General features: G+C 41.6%; 1 protein-coding gene across 2 annotated transcripts in view; it reads right to left on the bottom strand.

Annotated features, from left to right (window-relative positions):
* Positions 1-23,326, bottom strand: part of DGKI (diacylglycerol kinase iota) — a 466,299-nt gene that overhangs the window by 8,824 nt on the left and 434,149 nt on the right. For both annotated transcript variants that reach the window (XM_060107765.1, XM_060107764.1), the window contains 2 exons: positions 14,639-14,676; positions 10,979-11,099 (listed from right to left, as the gene is read on the bottom strand). In XM_060107765.1, the coding sequence (XP_059963748.1) occupies positions 10,979-11,099; positions 14,639-14,676 (159 nt within the window). The remainder of the gene's footprint in view (positions 1-10,978; positions 11,100-14,638; positions 14,677-23,326) is intronic.

Here is a 23,326-nt window from a genome sequence, read left to right on the forward strand (position 1 = left end):
CTGTGGAGAACAGTATGGAGGTTCCTTAAAAAACTAAAAATAGAGCTACCATGTGATCCTGCAACCCCACTCCTGGGCATGTATCCAGAGAAAACCGTAATTTGAAAAAATGCATGCACCCCAGTATTGTACTATTTACAATAACCAAGACATGGAAGCAACCTAAATGTCCATCGAGAGATGAATGGATAAAGAAGATATGGTACATATATACAATGGAATGCTACTCAGCCATACAAAAGGATGAAATAATGCCATTGGCAGCAACGTGGATGGACCTAGTGATTAAGTGAAGTCAGACAGAGAAAGACAAATATCATATGATATCACTTATATGTGTAATCTAAAATAAAAAATACAAATGAACTTATTTATAAAACAGAAACAGACTCATAGATATAGAAAACAAGCTTATGGTTACCAAAGGGGAATGGGGGTGGGAGGGATAAATTAGGAATTTGGGAGTAACCTATACATGCTGCTGTATATAAAATAGGTAAACAACAAGGACCTACTGTATAGCACAGGGAACTACACTCAGTATTTTGTAATAACCTATATGGAAAAAGAATCTGAAAAAGAATAGACATATATATATATATATATATATATGTATAACTGAATCACTTTGCTGTACACCTGAAACTAGCACAAAGTTGTAAATTAACTAAATTTTAATAAAAAATAAAGAGAAAAAAGAAAATGTTCTGTGTACTGAACATCAAAAAAAAAGAATGAAATAATGTCATTTGCAGCAACATGAATGGACGTAGAGATGATTATACTAAGTGAAGTAAGTCAGAGAAAGACTAACATGATATGGCTTATACATGGAATCTAAAAAAAAAAAAAAGATATAAATGAACTTATTTACAAAACAGAAATAGACCCACAGACATAGAAAACAAACTTACGGTTACTAAAGGAGAAAGGGGGCAGGGAGGGATAAATTAGGAGTTTGGTATTAACATATATATACTACTATATATAAAAGAGATAACAAACAAGGACCTACTGTATAGCACAAGGAACTCTACTCAATATTTTGTAATATTGAAAAAGAACATATATATAGAGAGATATATATCTGAATCACTGTGCTATATACCTAAAACTAACACACTATTGTAAATCAACTATACTTCAATTTAAAAAAAATGTCATTGGGTCAAGGAGAAAGGGGACTTTCACAATCCTCCTGGTCATCCAGGAGCTAAATCACCAACTTCACCTCCTCTCTTTCCCATCTACTGGTCATCTAGGCTGGGTGAATCTTCTCTTGCAATGTCTGTCCTATCTGTTGCTCCTACTTGTCCTATTTGACAAATAAACTTCCTAAAAGGTCTCTGTCAGGAACATATTAGCATGCAGGACTGTTACTAAGAAAACATAAAAAAGATCTTGCAACATCCAGATTTCCAGGTTTTAAATTCATCATATGTCCTGTGTCTCCCCAGGTATTTCAACATTTAAGTTCACAGTCTTTCACTTGGAACTACCCTTCCTCAATTTGTTCTCAAGGCTCCATTTTTTTTGCATAAGCTGAAGTGGTAGCTGCACAATCACCCAAATATTTCTCAGGCTCTCCCAGCTCTGAGAGCTTGCTCTCTCCAATCTTGCTACCCAGAGAGGGATTTTCTACCCACACACCTAAATCTTACACATTCTTTAAAGACCAGTCTGTGACAAGGTCCTCTGAAAAGGCCACCTTTAACAGATGGAATCAACCTGTCTTCTCTTTGACAGAAGGAATCAATCAACAGAAGAACTCCCATAATACTTATTGGAGTCTACCCTTGTACTATGTATTTGCTTTTCAAATGTATGCCTTATCTCCTTAAATAAATTATTCTACATCTTTTAAATGTAAGAACACTTGGATTATTTTTCATATCCTTCTAGCGTGTTCCCTATTCTACAGGTTCAACAAGGATTCAATTCATTCATTTTTGTTCCTCAGTCCTGTGGTTCTAAGGAAACATGAATGATAATCCACCCCCTCCCTGCCCTGTACCCCCTGAAGTGCCAAGCAGTCCAGCACAGTGATTAAGAGTGAGGGTTCTGGAGCTGAGCCTCCTTGGTTTCAAATCCCAGATGTATCTTCCACTCACTAGATCTTGGGCAAGTTCATTTCATTTCTCAGCCCCTTGATTGTCACACATGTAAATCAGGATTAATAATAATATTTATCTCGCAGGTTTGTTATGAGGTTTCATAAGTTAATACAAAAAAATGTGCTTAAAACAGTAGCTGGGACACTACATGAAATGCCTACAGTTTAGGTATAATTAAGTGTCCTACTCTCTGACATAACACAGCAGGTTACACTAAGTCAAGATACTGGAATATCAATGGGGGAAGGAGATATAAAAGGGCGCCTTGGCTCCCACTTACATTTGAAGTAAGTATTGACTCCAATTCTGTGTCCTGAGAACCAGTCCTCCAGGCCTATTCAATCGCTGATGAGGCATCCTCCGCAAGGTCAGGAGCAAGAAGGCCTACAGTGCCCAGTGGTCCTTTTAGAAAGCTCCTTCAGCAAAGCCATTCATTTTGAAAGGAATTCCATGAGCAGGAGCAGCCTGGCCTCACCAGTGTCTGTTCCCATTGTTACTTAAAATTGTGTAACTGAGCAGGACCTTCCTGGGACAGATCCCTCCCCCATGTCCTCTGCTGTAGCTCCTCTCTGGAGTACCTAGACAATAGTATCTGATGCACACTTCCTGAGTTGTTTTACAGATGCTAAAACCACCACCAAATAGAAAAAGTTAACTACTTGTTGATCATGAGCCCCCAGACATACTGGCACCTAAGGATTGATAATGTTAACCCCTGGGACACTGCCCTGTTACGTCACCATCAACCAATCAGAGAATTGTGCATAAGCTGATCACATACCCTGTAATGCCCCTCCCTCGCCTTGCCTTTAAAAATACTTTGCTGAAACCCTTTGACGAGTCCAGGGTTTTGGGGCACGAGCCACCCGTTCTCCTTGCTTGGCCCTGCAATAAGCCTTTCTCTGCTCCAAACTCCAATGTTTCGGTTTGTTTGGCCTCACTGTGCGTCGGGCACACACGAACTTGTGTTTGGTAACAACTGCACAAATTTTTAGGCAACAGGGGCCTTGTCTCAGTTCCTCCTTTCCTCAGCACTGTCACTTGGTGCTCTCAGAGCTGCACCCACAGTGGGTCCATGGACTCTGGGGTCCATGCCTCCATGCAGTGAGAGGATGCTGAAGCAGTTTAATCTGTGCTAAAATGGCAAGGATTTGACACTCTGAAAGTGGGACAAGGAAGAGAAAGCAGCTTGTTCCTCAACTTTCTGACAAGAATCACTATAAATGAAGCCAACCCAGAAGGATTCCAGAGCTGGTCATCTAATTTGCGAGTCAGGCACGCCTGGAGCTGTTTATTGTCTCCCCCTCCCCCTTTAATCCTCTGCAGCTGACAGAGATGAGAAAAAGAGCTGCTGATACTAAAACAAGATCCTTTTGCTCTTAATATCCAAAGAAACTTCGGTTAAAGGTTTCAGGAACAGCTCTGGAAAGATGGACTTAATTAACTGATAACAAGAAGGGGCTGCAGAAGAGAAAAGGAGAGGAGAGTGCCAGGTGGAGCCGGAGACAAAGCTGTGGTTTCCCTCCCTATTTGTGTCTTCAGTGACCTACAGGGAGCTACTCTTACTAGTACAGCATGCTGTCTAATAGTGCACTGTGTGGGTTAGTAGCATTGGTGTAAGATTTGGAGGTGGAGGCGTAGCCAGAGAAATAAAAACAATCAACAAAGACCATAAAAATTTTCCCTTGAAGGAAAAATACATGTAAAAAAATAGCAACTATGGTTTTTGGAAAAGTTAATTTTAGTCTCACTCATAAGGGAGAGAACAGGAGAAAGAGAAGACATAAAGATGATGGAATTCCTTCAATATATACCAATGGGGAACATCTGGGTTTGGGCTTAGTTTGTATTTCATGAATACATATATCCTGATTGTGGATACCATGCATTTCCCCTAAGGAGTTTGAAGGAATGCCATTAAATTGTCAGCAGAGAATTCCCGATTGTTCCCTGAATATAAAGGGAAGTCTTGGCTCTCTGTCCCTCCCAGGATTTACTAAAATTTCCACACTCCATTCCATAGCTAACCTGCACCAGAAGTTGACTGTTGAATCTCTACTGAGGGGATACGGGTACAAATTTCTCCATGAAATTTTCATAAGATGATCATTGCCCTTCTGCAGCCCTGTACCAGTTGTCACTGGAACACTGCATATGATACTCATTTCAAACTACCCTGTGCTCTGGTTGTTTATCCATGTTTCATTTCCCTCGCTGGGTTTTAGGAATATGGAAGGCAGAAATCAATCTCATATTATGGATGAATTTTGGCAAGTCACCTAACTTTACTACCCTTCAGTTTTTACCACCTGTCAAATAGAGATAAGAGAACTTACCTTGTAGGATTGTTGTAAGAATTAAACGTATGAATACATGTAAAGCATTCAGAACAGTGAAGATGAGCAGTGATTATTACTATAACATTTTTCTTCAAAAGTGCATGGGACTGGGCTTTCCTGGTGGCACAGTGGATAAGAATCCGCCTGCCAATGCAGGGGACACAGGTTCGAGCCCTGGTCTGGGAAGATCCCACATGCTGCGGAGCAACTAAGCCTGTGCACCACAACTACTGAGCCTGTGCTCTAGAGCCCGTGAGCCACAACTACTGAAGCCCGCGTGCCTAGAACCCGTGCTCTGCAACAAGAGAAGCCACCGCAATAAGCCCTCGCACTGCAACAAAGAGTAGCCACCATTCTCCACAACTAGAGAAAGCCCGCACACAGCAACGAAGACCCAATGCAGCCAAAAATAAATAAATAAAAATTAAAAAAAAAAAAAGTGCATGGGAATTTTTGAATGAATGAATGAAACATTTAAAAATCCACTTGGACCCTGGCCAATATATTTTTTCTCAGAAAGAGATCCATAAATGGAACATGGATTTAAGAAAAAGCTATGCTATATGAGAAATGGTCTGAAAAATAAGGGAAAGAAAAATACATTGTGGGGAATACACATCAGTATTCCCTGGTGAAGGCCAGGGAAGCTTTTTTTGCTTCGAAAAGAAGCAAAACTTCACAAACCTCCCAACATGAAAAAGTGAGCAGCATGGTAAGTAGTCAAACCTTCCAAATTTCAAGTTTGCTGCCCAGTCAGTGCTCATCCCATAGGTTCTTCCACTGAACTGATGCAGTTTTATCATCGATACTGCACTTGTATCATATGTGATGTGTCTTTTGTCACACGCATCCTTTAATTTGCTTCCCACACCGAGGCATCCAAATCCCCTTTGCTGTTCCTACCAACTCCCCGTGGCCTCTCTCTCTCTCTCTCTCTCTGTGGACCTCATTTCCCATTAGTCTCCCTGACGCTGCCAGCAGACCATTCCAAATCCTCCTCTGCCCCAGGACAAAAGCTGCACAGATGTGGGGAGAGCTGGCACTGGGAACTCTTAACAGCACCATCATCCTGTCCCAGCAGGATGGTGGTCGTTTCTCTCGGGGACCAGAGGCAGAAAAAGGGGGGGCGGGTGAAAAAAAGAAAAGAAAGACTGAAGGCAGAAAAAGAGGGAAGACAAAATAAGCCATTGAAATCAGAAAGGAAATGCATGAGTGAGATTTCTATCAGGAAACGCAGTAGGGGGCAGGGGGGTGGGAGGTGGGAGAATAAAAACAAAAGAGCAGAATGTGCCGGGGTGGGGGGCGGGGGTAAAAGACTAAAACACCATAAAAGTCTCTCGAAGGGCTAACGCTAGGGAGGAGGGAGTGGGCAAAAGTATGGCTGAAAGGAGCTGAAAAGCAGGAACCACCGGGGGTGGGGCGGGGGTCTCTCAGCTGGAATCCCTCCACAACCTCCTCTCTCCACCCTGTCCCTGTGGAATTCTTAAGCTCTCTCCCACCTCCGTTCTCTTTTCAACCCTCCCAATGCCCAAATTCCAGTTTTTCATAAAGGAAAGCAGCATGTCGTGTATTTGAGAGTAGACGTCCCAAAGAAGATGCGGGAAGAGAAAAATTCAAGCCTCCTGGGGCTTTTCAGAAATAACCACAGGTCCCGCGCCCCCCAGCCCCTCAGCCTGGATTTAAAAGAGCTCTGAGAAGAGAACTTGGTTGCTGAATGTGGTGTCTGGGAGAATGACTAATCTCTCACGACTCCCGTTCAGAGGGCGGCGTCCTCCTGATTGCGGACCCCACTGCTCAGCGTCAATAAACGGTGAAGAAGAGGGCAAAGCAGAGGGGAGAGAGGGGCTCCCTGGAGTAAGGATGCAGAAAGCGAACAAGCCGTATCAGTCATGAGCCTTGAAAAAGGCCCACTGTTTCTGAGGACCCTTGTCATTAAAGGCATCTTTACAGGCAGGTCTTTGAACAGTTTTTAGGATTTATATAATATGAAGACATAAAATTTTAAAAACTAGAACTTCAAGAGGTTTGCAGCAACTGAGATTATTAGGAGTGGCATCTCTTGATCTTTGGCACAGTGGAAAATTTGTATTCATTAATTTTTTTATTTCCATGAATTCAAACTGATCAGACCCACCCACTCTGCAAATCTAATGCTAATTTACAGACAACGATGCCAGTCTGGTAGAAATCCCCAAATCTTAGCCTCACAGAGGCATCTTTGCAAAGGATATTTTCCATCAGATCCGGGGAATTTCAGTCATCATCATTATTAAATTAGGCAAGACTATTCACTGAGCAGAGATCACATTAAGATGATTACAGAGAAAGGGTCGTGTTTTCTGTGTACGCGTGTCCCCGACTTCAAGAACACGATAATTTAAAAGAGTTTCTGTAGTTGAAATGAGATGAAAAGTTCTGCAAAGATAGTTTCCAATTCTAAATGCACAGGTTTATAAAATTATATCAGCAACTAAAGATAATAAAACAAATGACAACAGAAATGGTTGAGCCAAAGTTCTTAGCCCTTAAGGAACATGGAGAATTAGGCTGACGACATCAAAAGATTTTACATCCATGTACCTGAATAACTAGAGATAATGAGGTTGATATTATGAATGAAATTGACCATGCCTATCAGGTTGATAAATACTAATTTTAGTAAAAATCAACTGCAATTCAGTTTCTGTTATTTGACTGTAGTACTAAAAGGTTAAAAATTGCCACCCATCAATATACAGTGATCCTTGGAATATAGATCAGAGTAAGATTTTATTTTCAAACAGAAGAGATGGATTTTGCTTCATGATCTCCAGTCTTTCCGCCCATGTATCTACTGGCCAATTGGAGACCCTGGTGAGGCAGACACAGTGACCATGAGAACTGTTTGCCTGTGAGTGAAGTTGAGGTGATTACAAAAACCTCAAGTGTTTTCTCATTAGTATAAATATTAAACCAACTAATTTATAAAAGCTAACTAAAAAAATTAGAAAAATAAGCTTCCCCCTACCCCAAGTTACTAACAAATTCCTTGTGTCCTTCAGTTTTGACACAGAGAGCTGTATCACATTATTCACTCTTTGCAAAAGACACCTGGGATCGAAAAGAAACTAGTTTAGTATTGGAATGTCAGGCTTTGATCAGAGCACTAAGAGATTTGCCAGCTGGATTTCATGCCAGAAAGAGTGTGTGTGTACTGATCTATGGCCGAGGTTAGAAACTCCAAGTCTTATGAGCTTGAGTTACAAGGGCTTTTAAAGACCGTCTTAAGGGAGTAGAAAGAGAAGTTGGGGTGTGTGTGAAAATCCATGGTGTTAGAGCAATATCATCTCAGGCCTCATCATTCAAGGCCCTGGGGAGACCCAGCTGAGAAGAGGATTTTTGGTTTTGTTTTTAGTGTAATTATGTCCCAAATACTGCATGGGACATACTTAATGCTTAAAAAAAAAAAGTTATTGTTGTCTTGTATTTTTATTTGCTAAATATTGCAGCCTTGGCTTAGGACCCTGAACCAAAGGAAAATATAAACGCAGAGCTCCAGGGAATTCCGAGTCAGTAGTTCAGGATATTGAGAAGGGAGGGTCATCATTTTCAACTGAAGAAGACAGAGTAAGGGAGGGGGGTAGATTAAATACGGCCATTAATTATAAAGCAGAGGGGTCTATTTCCCCACCCCTTGAGTTGGGGCTGGCTCTGTGACTTGTTTTAGCTGGCAGAATGCCACAGAGATGAGGCAGACTTCCCCAGCCTGGCCTCAGAAGGTCTGGAAGCTTCCATCCTCACCCTCCAGGAACCCGAGGACCATCATGCTATGCAGAAGCCTGGGATGAAGGTCCAGGTGTAGAGAAAGGCTCAGGTGTCCAAGCCATCTCAGCTGAGAGCCCCGAACATGTGAGAGTCCATCTTAAATACAGACTCAGTCAAAACGGCAGCTCCCTGAAGCCTCATAGGTAAGACCAAGTGAGATACCAGCAGATCCCTGATGCAGAGCGGATCGCAGAACCAGAGAAGGGAACGCTCGTTCTTCAGGAGAGGTAGAGAGGGGAGGAGAGAGAATTCCTAAGTGGCCTCATCACTCAACTAGACAGCCAGTGTCTCACCGAACTCTAGAGTGGTATGTGGGTATGCGGGCAAACACTCAATCTCATCGGGTAAAGGGCAAACTAGGAGGGAAGGATTGAGAATGATCAAGACGACAGCCACCAGGAGTGCCTGAACCTGAGCTAGAGGCAAACAAAGTGACAGCATATATCTAAAGTTCACCTGAACTTTGTACAGTGGAAATCCTGAGATCTTTTCTATTAAGAGAAAAATAACCATGGAAGCTTTGTGACCTTTATGCACTGTCTTTGGGGCTGGGTTCTAATATTTGGTTCTGCCTGTCACAAGCTTTTGGAAGAGTCACTATCAGAAAGAGAGAACACCTATGATGTGTGTTGTTGGGGGCGGGGTGGGGGGAGAGACAAGCAGAATTGACGCCACCAATGCTTTCGTAAGTCTTGCCCAAAGAGGAATGCTGTAATTGCTGGGGACAGAATGGTCAGGTGAGTAGGAGGAAGAATATGCGCACCCCAGACACAGCACCGGAAATACATCTAGGCTTTCCCGGGCAGACAGGCTTGGGATTATCCAACCTAGCCTACCGGGGGAAAGAAAGCCTCTAATGACGACCATCCTACTTTAACTCCCTTTCCTCTTCCTAAATCACTCTTTTTTTTTGTTTGTTTGTTTTTTTGCAGTACGTGGGCCTCTCACTGTTGTGGCCTCTCCCGTTGCGGAGCACAGGCTCCGGACGCGCAGGCTCAGCGGCCATGGCTCACGGGCCCAGCCGCTCCGCAGCATGTGGGATCCTCCCGGACCGGGGCACGAACCCGCGTCCCCTGCATTGGCAGGCAGACTCTCAACCACCGCGCCACCAGGGAAGCCCCTAAACCACTCTTTCCACCATAATTCAGGCCAAGGGTTCAAGCAAACTCTCCATGGTGAGAAGGTACTGAAGACAAAGCAAGGTGAGTCTAATGTGACTGACAGTCTAATACTTACCTTACCAGGTCCTTGTAAAGATTAAATGATAGCATGTGCTTAGTATAAGCACACGGCATATAACCCGTGCTTGAGAAATGGTAGCTATGTTATCTATTTGTGGCTTTACAATAGGACTTAAGGCATCTACATACAACTGCTTTAAATTTTATGATGCATGTGCTTATATACTTTTTTAGCCTGCAATTGCTTGATAACAGTGACTGTATTTTGTTTTTGTGTGTGTGCTGGTCTATAACAGGTAGTTCCTATGAAGTACTCCACAAATATTTGATGAATGAATGAATGAATGGAATAAGACATGTTTGCTGAATTGCATAAAAAGAGGAATAAAAAGGAATGTGAATCAGACATAGAAAACAAACTTATGGTTACCAAAGGGGGAAGGGCAGGGGAGGGGTCAGTTGGGAGTTTGGGATGAACTGATACACACTACTGTATATAAAATAGATAAACAATAAGGACCTGCTGTATAGCACAGGGAACTAGACTCAATATCTTGTAATAACCTGTAACAGAAAAGAATCTGAAAAAGACTAGATATATGTTTATATGTATAAATGAATCACTTTGCTGTACACCTGAAACTAACACATTGTAAATCAACTATACTTCAATTAAAAAAAGGGAATGTGAATGTGTACTAATATGCTTACTGTTTACAACCTAAATATGATACAATGAGGGTAGGCCACAGGCTCAATGCTAGGGCTCACAGAAAATCTTCCAGGATCTCTGTGTACCTGTATCTAGCAGAGCTAGAGACCCCTAGCTCTGCCAGCCAAGCCAGGGAGATGTTTCCTCTTTCTCTCCTATTTTTCAGTCCTAGAAACACTATAAATGTGGGAAGCTGAAAGTATGGTCAATATTTGATATTCCTCTCATGTGTTTGTGCCTCTAAAGGACTATCAGAAGTACATGCTAAAGTACATGATCTAACACCAAATTACAGACCCAGTTAGGACACCGTCCAGGAGGTGAACATGGCCGGCCACAGAGGACACAAGAGTACCAGATGTTTTCAAAGAGAATAAAGTGTGACTTGAGTTGAAAAGATGAATGAGACTCAAACAGAAAAAAAAAAGGGGGGGGAACTAGAAAGATGGAAAAATAATATGCTCATTACTCCTCAGAATGATCAGCTATAAATATGGATTAGGTACCTGTTCCCAACTAGTTAGCTTCCCAAAACAGTAAAGCATGCTATGCCAAGGCCACATTTGGTATGTCTTCTAGTTTTTCATTAATCAGCCCCCAAATACCCTGCAAAGGCCTTGATATGAAAATTATTTCTGTTAATGGCTTGGTTAAGGTGACCTACATGTGTAAGGGATCTGGAATCCCAGCTCCCTCAAATAAGCAAGGAGAGTCAGCTAAACTTGGAGAAGATTTCCCCCATTCTGAGGACAGCCTGGATGAAAGTCAACTTAGAAAACTCAGTCTATTTCATAGATAAATGTTTCCTGGTTCGCTGTGCCTACTCACCGTGGTCGAGGATATATTTCACAATCTCCCCGTTGCCGGTTTTAGCTGCGTAGTGAAGGAGTGAACAGTGGTCTGGTCCCTGAATTAGCAGGCTGCCTCCATTTTTATAGCTTTCTATTAGCTGAAAAAGAGACATAGGAAAAGCAGCTCAGGCACAGTCCAGAACAAGGGAAACAGCTAACCGGTGATAAAATAAAACTAACGTAACAAACCACAAATGTCTCCATCCTCAGAGGACACAGAGAAAAGTCAAGGAGATGAAGTAACCATTCCTGGGTTGTGTTATCACTCAAATAGGTGGCCAGTGTCTCAGCTAACTCCAGAGAGGGTATGTGGGTACTGAACAGCCTAAGGAAATGGAAACATGCTAAATTACTTGTTCCTTTTCTGTTTTTTGTCTTTAACTTTTCCGGGCACTGGTCTCTGACTCAAGGGAGTAAAGGGTGGAGAGGAGAATAAAAGATTCCCTATGTTGGCTCAGCATTCTCTTGAGCGAAAGAACAATTAAGTCTATAGGGAGGAATAGCTTGATGTCTGGTAGCTAAGCTCCTTCCCTGTCCTTTAGTTTTTCTCCAATCTCTAATGAGCCTAGCTACCGAGTACAGAAGCCGCTTCCCATTTTCCAGCATGCGCTCACAACACATGTGCACACGGCAGACACATGCACACCCATGTATGTCTCCTTCCTTCATCCAGATCTGCAGCCCAGCCTGCGTGCCTTCTGTTAACTGTCCAACATATACCCAACAAGGCTTGAGATGATCCATGGGATAAGAACCAGAAGGGTTCAGAGAATGTAGTAGTAGAAACCTAAAAGACTTCAAACATGAGAACAGCCTGGAAAAATCAGATATTGCAGCCTGGGAACTAGGTGGCTAAGTGAGGACACAGTGTAAGTCTGTGAAATACTGAACATTATAGAAAGTGTGACTGGATCCGTTCTCTAAACTGCAGTATATCAGAACAAGAAGAGCCTTTCTGGGGCTTCTAAAAGGTAGTTTCAGGATAAATAAGAATCAAATAACTCAGCAGGATATAAGCAAAAGGAATGTGTCTTCCACCAAGAAGTTAGATGGCACAGCATTATAAAAAATCAAACAACTCACAAGGTTCAAGAGAGTAAACTCACAATTCACGCGTTCACTCAACATCATAGAACCGCCATGTGCCAGATGCCATATGCCAGAAACAAAGATGAATACAACTCGGCCACTGGCCTCCAAGACCTTGCCGTCCATCGGGGAGACAGATGTGTAAAGAATTGCACAGAGACAGAGAAGAACACGAGGAGGGTAGCACAGGGCACTAGTAGGGGATGGAAAAACGTCAGGAAAGACTTCCTAGGAAATTGATCAAAAAGGAGTCGTTGAATGGAAGTGAGGAATATATGGGGTTTTCATGCCTAAACTGTGAAGCAAAGGAACAGGAAGAAGTAGCTAATTGTCTTCCACAAAAATCTAAGAGGATCCTGTTCTGTTCAACTGTCTTGTCTCCCAATGACACTTCCATTCCTTGTGGGCAGAGCCACAGAGGATTTGGGCTCAACAGAATAGCAGAGACCCAACCCATCAGCTGCCCTGATTCTGCCTTTCTGTGGTGTTTACAGACACTGTGAATGTTAAGTTAGTCCACGGGCATTTTATGCAGCCCAGTGTACAGGAGCCACTCATGACAACCTTCACACTGGGATGATCCTGGGCTTTCTGTTCTCGGCTCACTGGTGCACTGCCACCCCCCGCTCCCCACCCAACCTCTCTCTCTCTCTCTATCGCGCTCCATCCCTTACACACACACACACACAGTTTAATATTTAATATTTATTGTACTTTCTACATGGGATAGAAAAATGAAAGGAGATAGAGAAGAAAAAAGAAAAGGGGGAAAAAGTACTTGGGAAGGAAAAGACAGAAAGAAAAGAATGAAAGAGAAAAACCCTCAGCCTTTATATTTTACCTCTCAGTAAATAAGGTGTTATTAAGTCATTTCTTAGTCATTTAGGAAATAATTACAACAGAGGATGAAATAAGACAACCAGCTGAATATACTGATTTCCCATCTCTCAAATAATTCTCTACTAAGTACCAAAAAAAAGTGTGGTAATACACCCAGGGACCTGGAAAATCTGTTGCCTAGACTAAAAGTATATACAAAGTAAAATGAAAAGGTTTCAAATGTACAACGGTTTGCAAAATTTTCTGGTTTAGAAGCTCTGCAAGGGCAGGAATCAGGTCTTAACTCATGCCTCTCTTTCCCACAGAATCCACTATAAGGCCCTACAGGGAGTATAGGATAGTACTGGTTTAATCCACTGCTGGGAAATGGCACTGAACACATAGGCACCCAGACTGCTTAGAGAGCACTTTCCTCTTGTGGGTAACAATTCCTAGTAACACTATGATCTGGACAGTGGCACAGGCACCATTCCCAGGATTATGTGTCTAAAGATGGCAGTTTATCAAGATGCTGGCAACCTTCTCACCATTTGTCTTCTGCTAGTAACCTGTTAAAAATGTAGCACAGAGATTTTGCAGTTTATTCAACAGATGTGCTTCAGAAGAACTTGTATACAAGGGCAGTGCTTCTCAGCTTTCTTTTAAGGCTTCTGGTTTCTCAATATGCAATGGTGCCATACTCCACGAGTAAGGCAGAGTCTCTGCCCAGGGGCAGCTGTCGATATTACAGAACAGATCAATGCCAGTGTGGGTTATACAGGGATATATGGGCAGTCTAAGTCCTGATGCCTGAAAATAACTTGGGGCCAAATACAGCTTTTAGGGTATTCATAGATTATATTTTATAACAAATATTTGCCTCCCCACTATGTTTAGCTACTAAAGAGACACAGATTAACACTATATTAACAAAACAGCTATCATTTTAGAGTCCCTTCTATGTAATAGGAACAGTCTTAAGAGCTTTACATGAATTTTACATTCAATCCTCACAATAAAGCAAAGAGAGGGGCAATGTGATTCCATTTTACAGATGAAGAAACTGAGGCACAGAGAGAGTTAGGTAATTACACAAAGTCACATATACAGTGAATGGCAGAGCCAAGATCTGAACCCACGCAGTCTGACTTCGGAATTCGCATTCACTCTAGAGGCAAGCAGTGACCACCTCCTTCCCTCTGAACTAAATTTGCCAGAAAACATGAGCACAAATCAAAATATTCGAGGCAGATCAGAGTATCTTCTTCTGATTCACTGTGATCCCCAAAGTTCAAAACTGTAATAATGTCGCAAGATGTAGGCTCTTGCCTAGAGGATGTATTTCTGGGTATTGTCCAGGTTATTCCTATAGATGCATTCATTTAAAGACCTATCTAAAAAGAAATCTTTAAACTTCAAATTTCAGAGAGGAGGAAATCCGAGCACTGTGAGCACTGCCTCCTGGGGACATGCATCGGTTGTATCTAGTCAAGGCAAATAGCACAATGCCTTTCCACAGACCCTTTGCTATTAGGACATGTAGAGATGCTGTGAAGACCCCTCTCATCCTCTCTTCTCAGCCCTCAAAAAGAGCATCCTTCCTTCTTCTAACCAGCTAGTACCGGGGGGATGAGAAACGATATACGGGATCATGAAAATTTGGTGAGAAATGATATTGATTTAAAGTTCTTAAAGAATCACCAAAAGTTCTGGTAGGAAGATATCTTACCTTCATAAGATCACCAGCTATTACTGCCTGCAAAATTGCTGTGGAAGACAAAAGAGAGATGTCCCATTAGTAGAAGACCCTCTCATTAAAATATTATAAAGGGCTGGATTTTGGAGACACAGTCTACATTTGGGGCAGGAACCAGGGGAGGACAAACATGCCAAAGGGTGAATCTGGGAACAGACTAAGGCCTTCCCTTTAGCCCTTCCCTACCTGGGCACTCATCTCATACATCATTCTAGAGCCTACCTAAGCCCCCTCCAGCCCAGGGACAGTAAAGAGAACATGAAATTTAGAGTCACACATATTGGATTCAAATCTTAGCCCTGATGCTTACAGGCTGTGGAATACTGGGCGAGTTATTTAACCCCTCTGAGCCTCAGTTTCCACATCTGTAAAACAGCAAGTCTCAATTGTATAGGATCCCTGAAAGGATTAATTCAATCATCTAAATGTTCTTAACTCATCCACTGATGCAAAGTAGGTGCCTAATCATGATTGTTTCTGGTCCCTTCTTTCTAGTTCCCTCTACTTTGTCCTTTTGGGGTTCAAAAATCACTAGTAATTTTGGTTGTGTGTTTTATAATTATAAATAAATACCTACTGCTATGGAAAGAAGGACAAAAGACAGTAAAGAAGAAACACATATTTTGATTATGTTCTGAAGAAAATAACCATATATTTAGCATAAAATTCATTGGTGATTCTTACAGAAAGAACTCTAGAAGTCCTAGGTAACCTAAACTAATTGTAAGACTATGTAGCCGAGGGGAAAAAAATATAAGTACCTGTGCCTGTCATGTGGGGTGTAGAAGAGGAATGAGAAAATATAACTGATAAAAGGGGGAAAGAACACATGAGTGTCTAATGACAATTATGGTTCCTAAAGGCAACATGTGTATTAGGTCGAAAATGGTCCCTTTAGAAGAATAAATACTTAGATTCTAAAACTGCTCAAAAAAAGAAGATTATTTTAAGGGTTTAAAGTCACCAAAAAAATTAGAAGATTTAAAATTTATTTTTCAAAGTGTCATTTTACTCTTCTTGTTTCAGAGTCTCTCATATAGAGTTAGCCAAAAATGTAGTATCAGGTATCAAAGTACATGGAGCCCTTGACCATCACTGAACAAAGCCCTTGAAGCATTTATGATGAGCAGTTATGAGCCCTGGGTGACCAGAGGCAAAGGACCACAGGCATGTTAAACAATGGCCCAGGGCTGAGTGCCTTCCCTCAGACCAAAGCAGAAGCCTTGAAAACCTGTGGAAATGATGAGGGTTCCTTGAGCATATGGGAGGAAGAAGAATGCAGGAAGAATAGAGAAAAAGGAAGAACAGGAAAGAGAGGGAAGAATGTTCTTTTCCATAACAAGCTGTAAGCAATCTGCTTTTTTCACCTCCCTTTGGCTCCCAGCACAATGCTCTTTGTACACTATCAATGCACACCAATCAGTTGTTGAACTGATTGAAAAGAGAGCAAGGAGAAAAGGAGTGAGAAGGCAACGGAGATAAAAATAACAGCAAGGGAATTAATAAAACGTTATGCATCCAAAGAACCCAAGAAACGTGTCTCACTCCTCCTAGTATAGATGCAACACTGGGGTTCAGAGTGCAGTGACTCTCTCGGGGCACAGAGCCAACAGTGGCCCCATCAGCACCATAGTGCAGGTCCCTGTGACCAGTCCCAGCCTCTGTCCAGTGCCCTCTGGGAGGTCACCCTGTAGAAGCTCTACTAGGCTCTGTGAGGCTTACGGAAAATGGAAGAAGATAGTCTAAAGGTTATCAAGCTTATAGTGTTGTGGAAAAGGCACTGGATTGGAGTCTAATTCCAATCTCTATAATTTACTAGATATGTACATTTAAGAAGTCATTCAAACTTTGTGAACCGATTTTCTTATGTAAACTAAGGTTGACAGCTGCCCTGCTTACCTCTCTGTGGTAAAGATGAAACCAAAAAAGAGCTTTATAAATAGGCTAAGTTATATTGACAGACGGGGTAGACTACTTTGTGACTATACGGAAGTACATGAAAGAGACATACAGACACTTCAGAAGGAGCCCAGCCATGAGGGTAAACTGGTGGTGGAGTCAAGCAGACATCTCTCTGTTCATAGACCCCATCAGAAGTGAGGCCTGGATGAAGGAGCCCGTGGGATGGTTGGTGCTTCACCCCAAGAGGTCAACTGTACCTCAGAGGACAGGGAGGGAGAGGCAGGGGAAAGTATGGGCAATTGCAGGTCTGGGAGAGCGACTCAGGCTGGGCTTTTATACTGTAGGATGTTCTCCTGACTGAGGTAGAGTATCCATTTAGGAAAGAAATAAGGTTAGGGAAATTGCCTGAGAAGGCAGCTAAGGAAGAGCCTTGAAACTTACGTGCAGAAGGTCCTAACAATGTAGAACCTGCGTTTTCAAGACCATATTGGAACATGTCTCAAGTTTAAAAGAAACAGAAAAAAGAAAGAATAAAGGGGAGAGAAAAGAAAAGTGAATTTGCTAATTTAAAGCACCAGTGAATAAAATTTGGTGCATATAAGCAATAAATCAGGATGATAACAAAAATTCCCCAGGATAATACTATTGAAAGAGCCCTGAAAATAAATGAGTGAATGAACAAATGAATGAATGAATGAGAAGCTGGAGGAAAACTTATGCTAGCTGAGGAGTTCAAAGGATTGTTGGAGGAGGTGAAATTTAAGGTGACTCTTCCACAATAAGTGGATTTAATTAGCAAAGAAGATTTGGAAAATCCTTAAAACATGAAGGGAAGATATGAACAAGGACTTGGAAGTTAAGAGTCATGTTGTCTGAGGGGCCCTGGGAAGAGTTCTGCATTATCACATCTGAGGCTGGGTTGTCTTAGGTCATAACTGTAGAGTTCCTGAGGGACTGCTCCAGGGAGCACTCTATGTCAAGAGAGGGAACCTGGATTTTCATCCCAAGAGGAGTGAGAAGCTATGGAGGCACTAAACGTAAATCGAGGATCGTATAAATGTCCTGACACATGCCAGTTCGATTCCGCCCCTTCCCTCCTGCAAACAGAGTTACGACCTGCTCTCAGCTCAACTGCTCCCGATTACCCCCATTACGGCGGCTTTCCATTGCTACCTCAGACTCACTCAAAAGCATTTTTATTTATGTCTTTTGGTTTCCTACAGCCTCCCAATTTAAAGCCCCCATGAACAGATAGAAGAGCATATAAAAGAATCATAACCACAAATAATTTCCAATTGTACTGGAGACAGAAAACATGAATATTTATTTTTAAGTCAAGCAATACGCTCAAGGGTAGCTATTATGCAAACATTATTAGGCACAAGGCCCTCTTCTCTCCTGATTAATGTCCTTCCCTCCTGAACACTGTTGTTTAAGATTTGCTCTGCATAAACAGAGCCTGGATCCATTAGTATTCAACTTCAGATAATAACCTTCTGAAAGAGCAAGCTTAAAAACAAATAATGAGTTGTTATGATTACAGTATTCTTCTTTATTATTTCTTCAGCTCTGACCCTGCCTTCTTGCCTTTTCCAAAACTCCTTCATACTGAGGCAACAATGCTCCCAAACTCAAAAGAACAAGGGAAGTCAAATGGCCAATGGGACACAAGGGTTATTGAGTAGGTGGATACTAAGTTTCCCAGACAATTAAATCACATAAACTTAGACAGTCAGACAGGAAAGTCAGGGGGTAGAGAACTGAAAAGTTTGTCAGTTTTAGAGTTTAGAAGTTGAATCATTAGTTCACAAGAAATGGTTTCTTTTTCCTTCAGCACTGTGCCTTCCAATCAATTGCTAAACAGTAAACATCCTGAGAGAGAAAGCTGGAACTGAAAAGTCAGGACTACCAGGAAGGAATCACTGTCTTCCTTCTCACAGCCTCTCTCCTAGGCCTGGACTCCCAAAAGCCCGGACATCCTTAGCCATCTGTGCACAGAGGGAAAAAATGACTCCTATCCCCTGGAATCACGACGGGGAGAAAACAGTCCAAGGGCCTACTGGCTGGCTCGCCTGCTTCTGCCATGCCAGGCCTTGTTCAAGGTTGACCGTACAAAATATACTCCATCCTCTCAGAGAGCTGATGTTTTGGCAAGAAATCCAAATTAGGAAGGAATATATTTTAATGGAGTCTAGAATCATACTGCCTGAGTTAAGTCTTGTGAGTACCATTAACTAGCTATAACCTTGGGCAATTAACCAAGCTTCAGCTCTCTCATTAGGAAAATGAAGATAAAATCAGTTCTTTTGAGACCCTGCCTTGCAAGTAAGCTCAAGAAACAGCGACTCTGACCACTGTGGTCTTCTGTGTAGAACACCATGGAATACTGATGTTTTTAACACCATTACACAGAAATGAATCACTTTCTTCTATGAAATGAGAAGTTTAGACTAAGGTCAACTATAGCTCTAGAACATGCCATATGACTACTTCCAAAGGGATAGTTTAAGGTTGTGAAGTTTGCTGTGCAGACAAAAATATTTGTAAATAAAAAGTATACAGAACTTGGCAAAGCCACATGTATGTTTATAAATCTCAATAAATCAACCAAAATAACTACGCTGTATATAAAGAGTCACAAGCCTGAGCATTTATGTCTATTTAAAATTTTTAATCTTTCATGTTCAGTTATTTTTCAGTTTTAAAATTAATATTCTGTTGCTGAATTGTTTGTCACTTGCTAATGATAGCAGTCATGTAAATCTTTTTTTTTTCAATTGTGGAAGAAAAAATTAAATGTAACAACAAAAACTGTTGAACAAAGAATGGCTTGTGGAGGCCTAGGCGGTAAAAATCAGTTGATTCATTGAGAATCATAAATATACGTCTGGCTTTGCCAGGATCTGCGTACTTTTTACTCCTAAATATTTACATCTGCAAAGCAAGAATCACAACATAAAACTAATGCTTCAGAAGCCATATTCCACATTGCAGAGCTCTATATGGCCTTAGTTAGTCTAACCCTCTCATTTCATAGATAAGGAAAATGGGGCTTGAGAAGTAAATGGACTTCTCCAAGGTCACACAGATAGTTAGCAATCCAGCTGAGAGACAGAAGGGCGCTTGTCTCTTTTATTTTTATTATTTCTTTTATATTTTTTAAAATTATTTCTGACTCCTAGGTCAGAGTTCCTTCCACCATGCTGTTTCTTCTTTAACTTGGAGCAAGGTGGGCAAAAATTAAAACAACCCCAAATAAAAGGTTCATAAATGCATCACATAGAAAATCAAGTCAATTTATGGCTTTAGGCTGAAACTCTTTTTATGCCAAAGCAGATACTGAAAAACAAGCATCCCTACGGCGAATGTCATGTTCACAATTCCCTTGATCTGATCACGACAGGTGTCTTCACACTTTTCCTTAATTACTTATTGCTCAGCCGCCGGAGAGTCTGCACTGTCAGACGCCCAAGAGCTTACTTCTCTGAGATACATATTTCTGCATAGCTTTTCCTGCATTTACCTTATCAGCAGCATTCTGTCCAATTTTTCTACTTTGTGAGCAGCAAACCCTGGTACATGAGCAACAAACTGTGAAGGCTTAGCTCCCAAAATGGAATTTAATATAATCTTGAACCACAGTTACGTGAATCAATTACACAAAGGTAATCTAACACACATTTAATGGTAATGGATAACTATCGTGAATTATGCTAATTAGGCATACAGGAGGAAGCAGCTCATGAAAATGACTGAAAATTGATATTACTTTACATAGTCATACTGAACCTAAGACGAGGTGAAAGAAAGGAGGAATTAGATATCTCTAAAGACCTCTGCATTTTAATCTAGGCCTCAAGGAAGTTTTGACAATTGATAATAAGATACATGCCAAGTTCTTTGCTAATAATAGCTAGAATACTAAGGGTTCTTAATAATATATTAGAACAAACTCAAGATTATTCTTATAATGACACATAAACCTGTATCAGTTCTCTATTACTGCATAGCAAACCATCCCAACATGCAGCGGCTCTAACACGGCAATTATTTATTTTGTTCAAAAGCTGATATTTGGGCTGGGTTAAGCAGAAATATCTGCTCTATGTGGCATCAGCTGGGGCAGCTTCACTGAAAGCTCCAAGCGCCACTTTTCAGAAGATCACAAGCACAACTGGTAACTGGGAGCTCTGCTCGTGTGGGCTTCCTCGGGTTGCTTGGGCTTCCTCCTGAAATGCTGACTGTTTCAAAAGCAACCATTCCAAGGGAGCCCAGTGGAAGTCACCTTGCCTTGGAAATCACACAGCGTCACGTCCGCTCTGCCGCAGGCTTGAGTTCGCCCATATTCAAGGAAAGGAGACACATACCTCACAGCTCGATGAAAAGAACGTCAAAGTCCTGCTGCAAGAAGAATATGTGGGATGGGAGATACCGCTGTGGCCGTTTTTGGAAAACACAAGCTGTCACATACCACACTTGCATCGTGATGTGCGTGGAGTCAGTGGGTTGGTGCTGACTTTCAGTTAGGGTTGGGAACTGACCAAGAATGGTAGCTTCTGTCACCTGTGTGATCTATGGGAGTGTATCTGCACACAGTGTCATCTGTTTTACATCATGAGTATCTCAGCAGATAAATAAGAAAAGGTGGAAGACTACTTATCAGAAGAACCAGGTTTTTGGAGCAGGAAGTGGAAGGCAAGTAGAAGACCCTGCAGACAACAAACGTCGGAATTCTGTATAAGGTGTGCTCTCTTTAATCATCAGATGTGAGAAGAGGCTGCCCCTCCTCTGTTTCTTCTCCAGTCAGGCAAACACTCACAGAACTCTAGTCCTATATTCCTCACGCTCTGCCCACTGGCGTCTCCTCCACTGGTGAAATATGGAATGGAGGGTTACAGAGCACACACCTCACATAGTTTGTCATCTTATCATCTCATCGTCATTTGGATTAACCCATCAGTGGCATCTAAGGGCCACGAAATGCTACAGTGGTCTAATACTCAAATACCACCTGTGCCAAATCCCTCTTAGCATGTGCACCCAGAGATGGAAGACATAAATAGGTTTTGTGTCTCTCTAATGACAGAGCTAATCCTCTAATTCAATTAGTCCCTGCTAATTGAATTCATGAATGTATATGGGTTCTTTCCATCTGCTACAGTGATCTTTTTGAAGCTGCTATTAACATGGAAGAGGTTTCCTGTTTGGAGAAAAAATAAACAGCCCCCATCCAGTGTTCCCTCCTGGCAGAAAACGTGCACCTTGCTGCCAGAGGACCAGGACATGCTCCCTTCAGAAACAGTCAGTTCCATTTCTCTTATACAGCACTGGAATGATCTATAAACAGTGCAGGAACCAGATGTCTCTCCCAAACATCCCACTTGTTTATCTCTTGTTGTGAAATTGTTCTCTGGTTGTTTTACATGTTTAAGTCCCATCTCTGCAATTAAGCCACAAGCACAGGGACTGTGTTTTTAAATTTTTTCCTCTTTGTTTTATCCATACTCCACCTTTCAATGAAAACTCTATAGTACAGGAAATATATGAAGTGCTTACTAACTACCTGGTGGATACTTATGGTCTGGTGATTCAGCTGGCTATCATTTCAATATTCTTCAAACTCTGGGTCAAGGAAGACGTTCTAAGGAATAGAAGAAAGTCTACTTTACTGGCCCCTGCTACACCTGGCAGTAAATTTTGGAGCTGAAAATAGTTCCGTATCTTTTAAAGGTATATAGTGGTGTTTATTAGAGGCAGTGACACACCATGGGTCAAATGAGAGCCTTACACTAAGCAATGATGCCTGTTACTTCCTAGGACATTGGTAGTAAGCCTTGGCTCACTGTTGAAACAAATGTCATAGGTTAATTAATCTGCCTTGGGCATTGGGTTAGAGAAGACAAGTTCACAAGTTAAGGGGCCAATTGGGTTCATACTCTTCCACAGTCACAACATGTTACCTTCCACCAACTGTGAAAATATGTGCTACCACCAGTCACTGGGGGACCAGAGAAGTTCTTGAAAATACCTTCTTGACAGTCTATACAGCTCAAAATTAATGTTTTCTCTAGTGATGACAGATTAATATTATCATTTTTGGATGAAGTGGTTCGACACACTTTTTTATATAGTACCATCTTCTAAAGGAATATCCAGTTATTCCCATAAAACTAGAAAAATATAAATTCATTTTTAGCATCAATATTATAGAATCCTATCAACTATTTTTGTTCAATAAACATTACGCTTCCATCCATAGGGAGGTTTTTTCCTATTTGTAAAGGGTTTCAATCTGATTACGACTTACTAACTTCATGAACCCTAAATAATTACAGTACACAATAACACTCTTTCTCCTTACGAATAAAGTCATACGTACTAAAATGCTTAGCGCACTGTAAACTGCTTTAGCAACGTAAGAGATTAAAAAAAAAGAAAGTTCCAGTATTCTCCAAAAGTCCTTCATCCCTAGAATGTTGAGAGAATTTAATTTAGATTGACACACTTTGTTTATTTTTGCTTTCCTGGCATTTGGATGATAAAGCATAATCCTGAGAGGGCAAGAGAAATGGAAGAACTAATAGATAAGGTACTCATGAGCCTCACAGATGAGAGGACGGTGCCAAGAAGAGGAGCTGCTGCCGGCCTCAGGTCCTAATGACGTTTGCTGAGGACCTTCACGAGAGCATCAGGGATTCGGCATCATCCCTTCCCTCAACGTCAGGCTGGCGTTCCTCCTGTGATGGGTCTCCTTGAACT

The sequence above is a fragment of the Mesoplodon densirostris genome, chromosome 9 (genome assembly GCF_025265405.1).
Source record: "Mesoplodon densirostris isolate mMesDen1 chromosome 9, mMesDen1 primary haplotype, whole genome shotgun sequence".
NCBI lineage: Eukaryota > Metazoa > Chordata > Mammalia > Artiodactyla > Ziphiidae > Mesoplodon > Mesoplodon densirostris.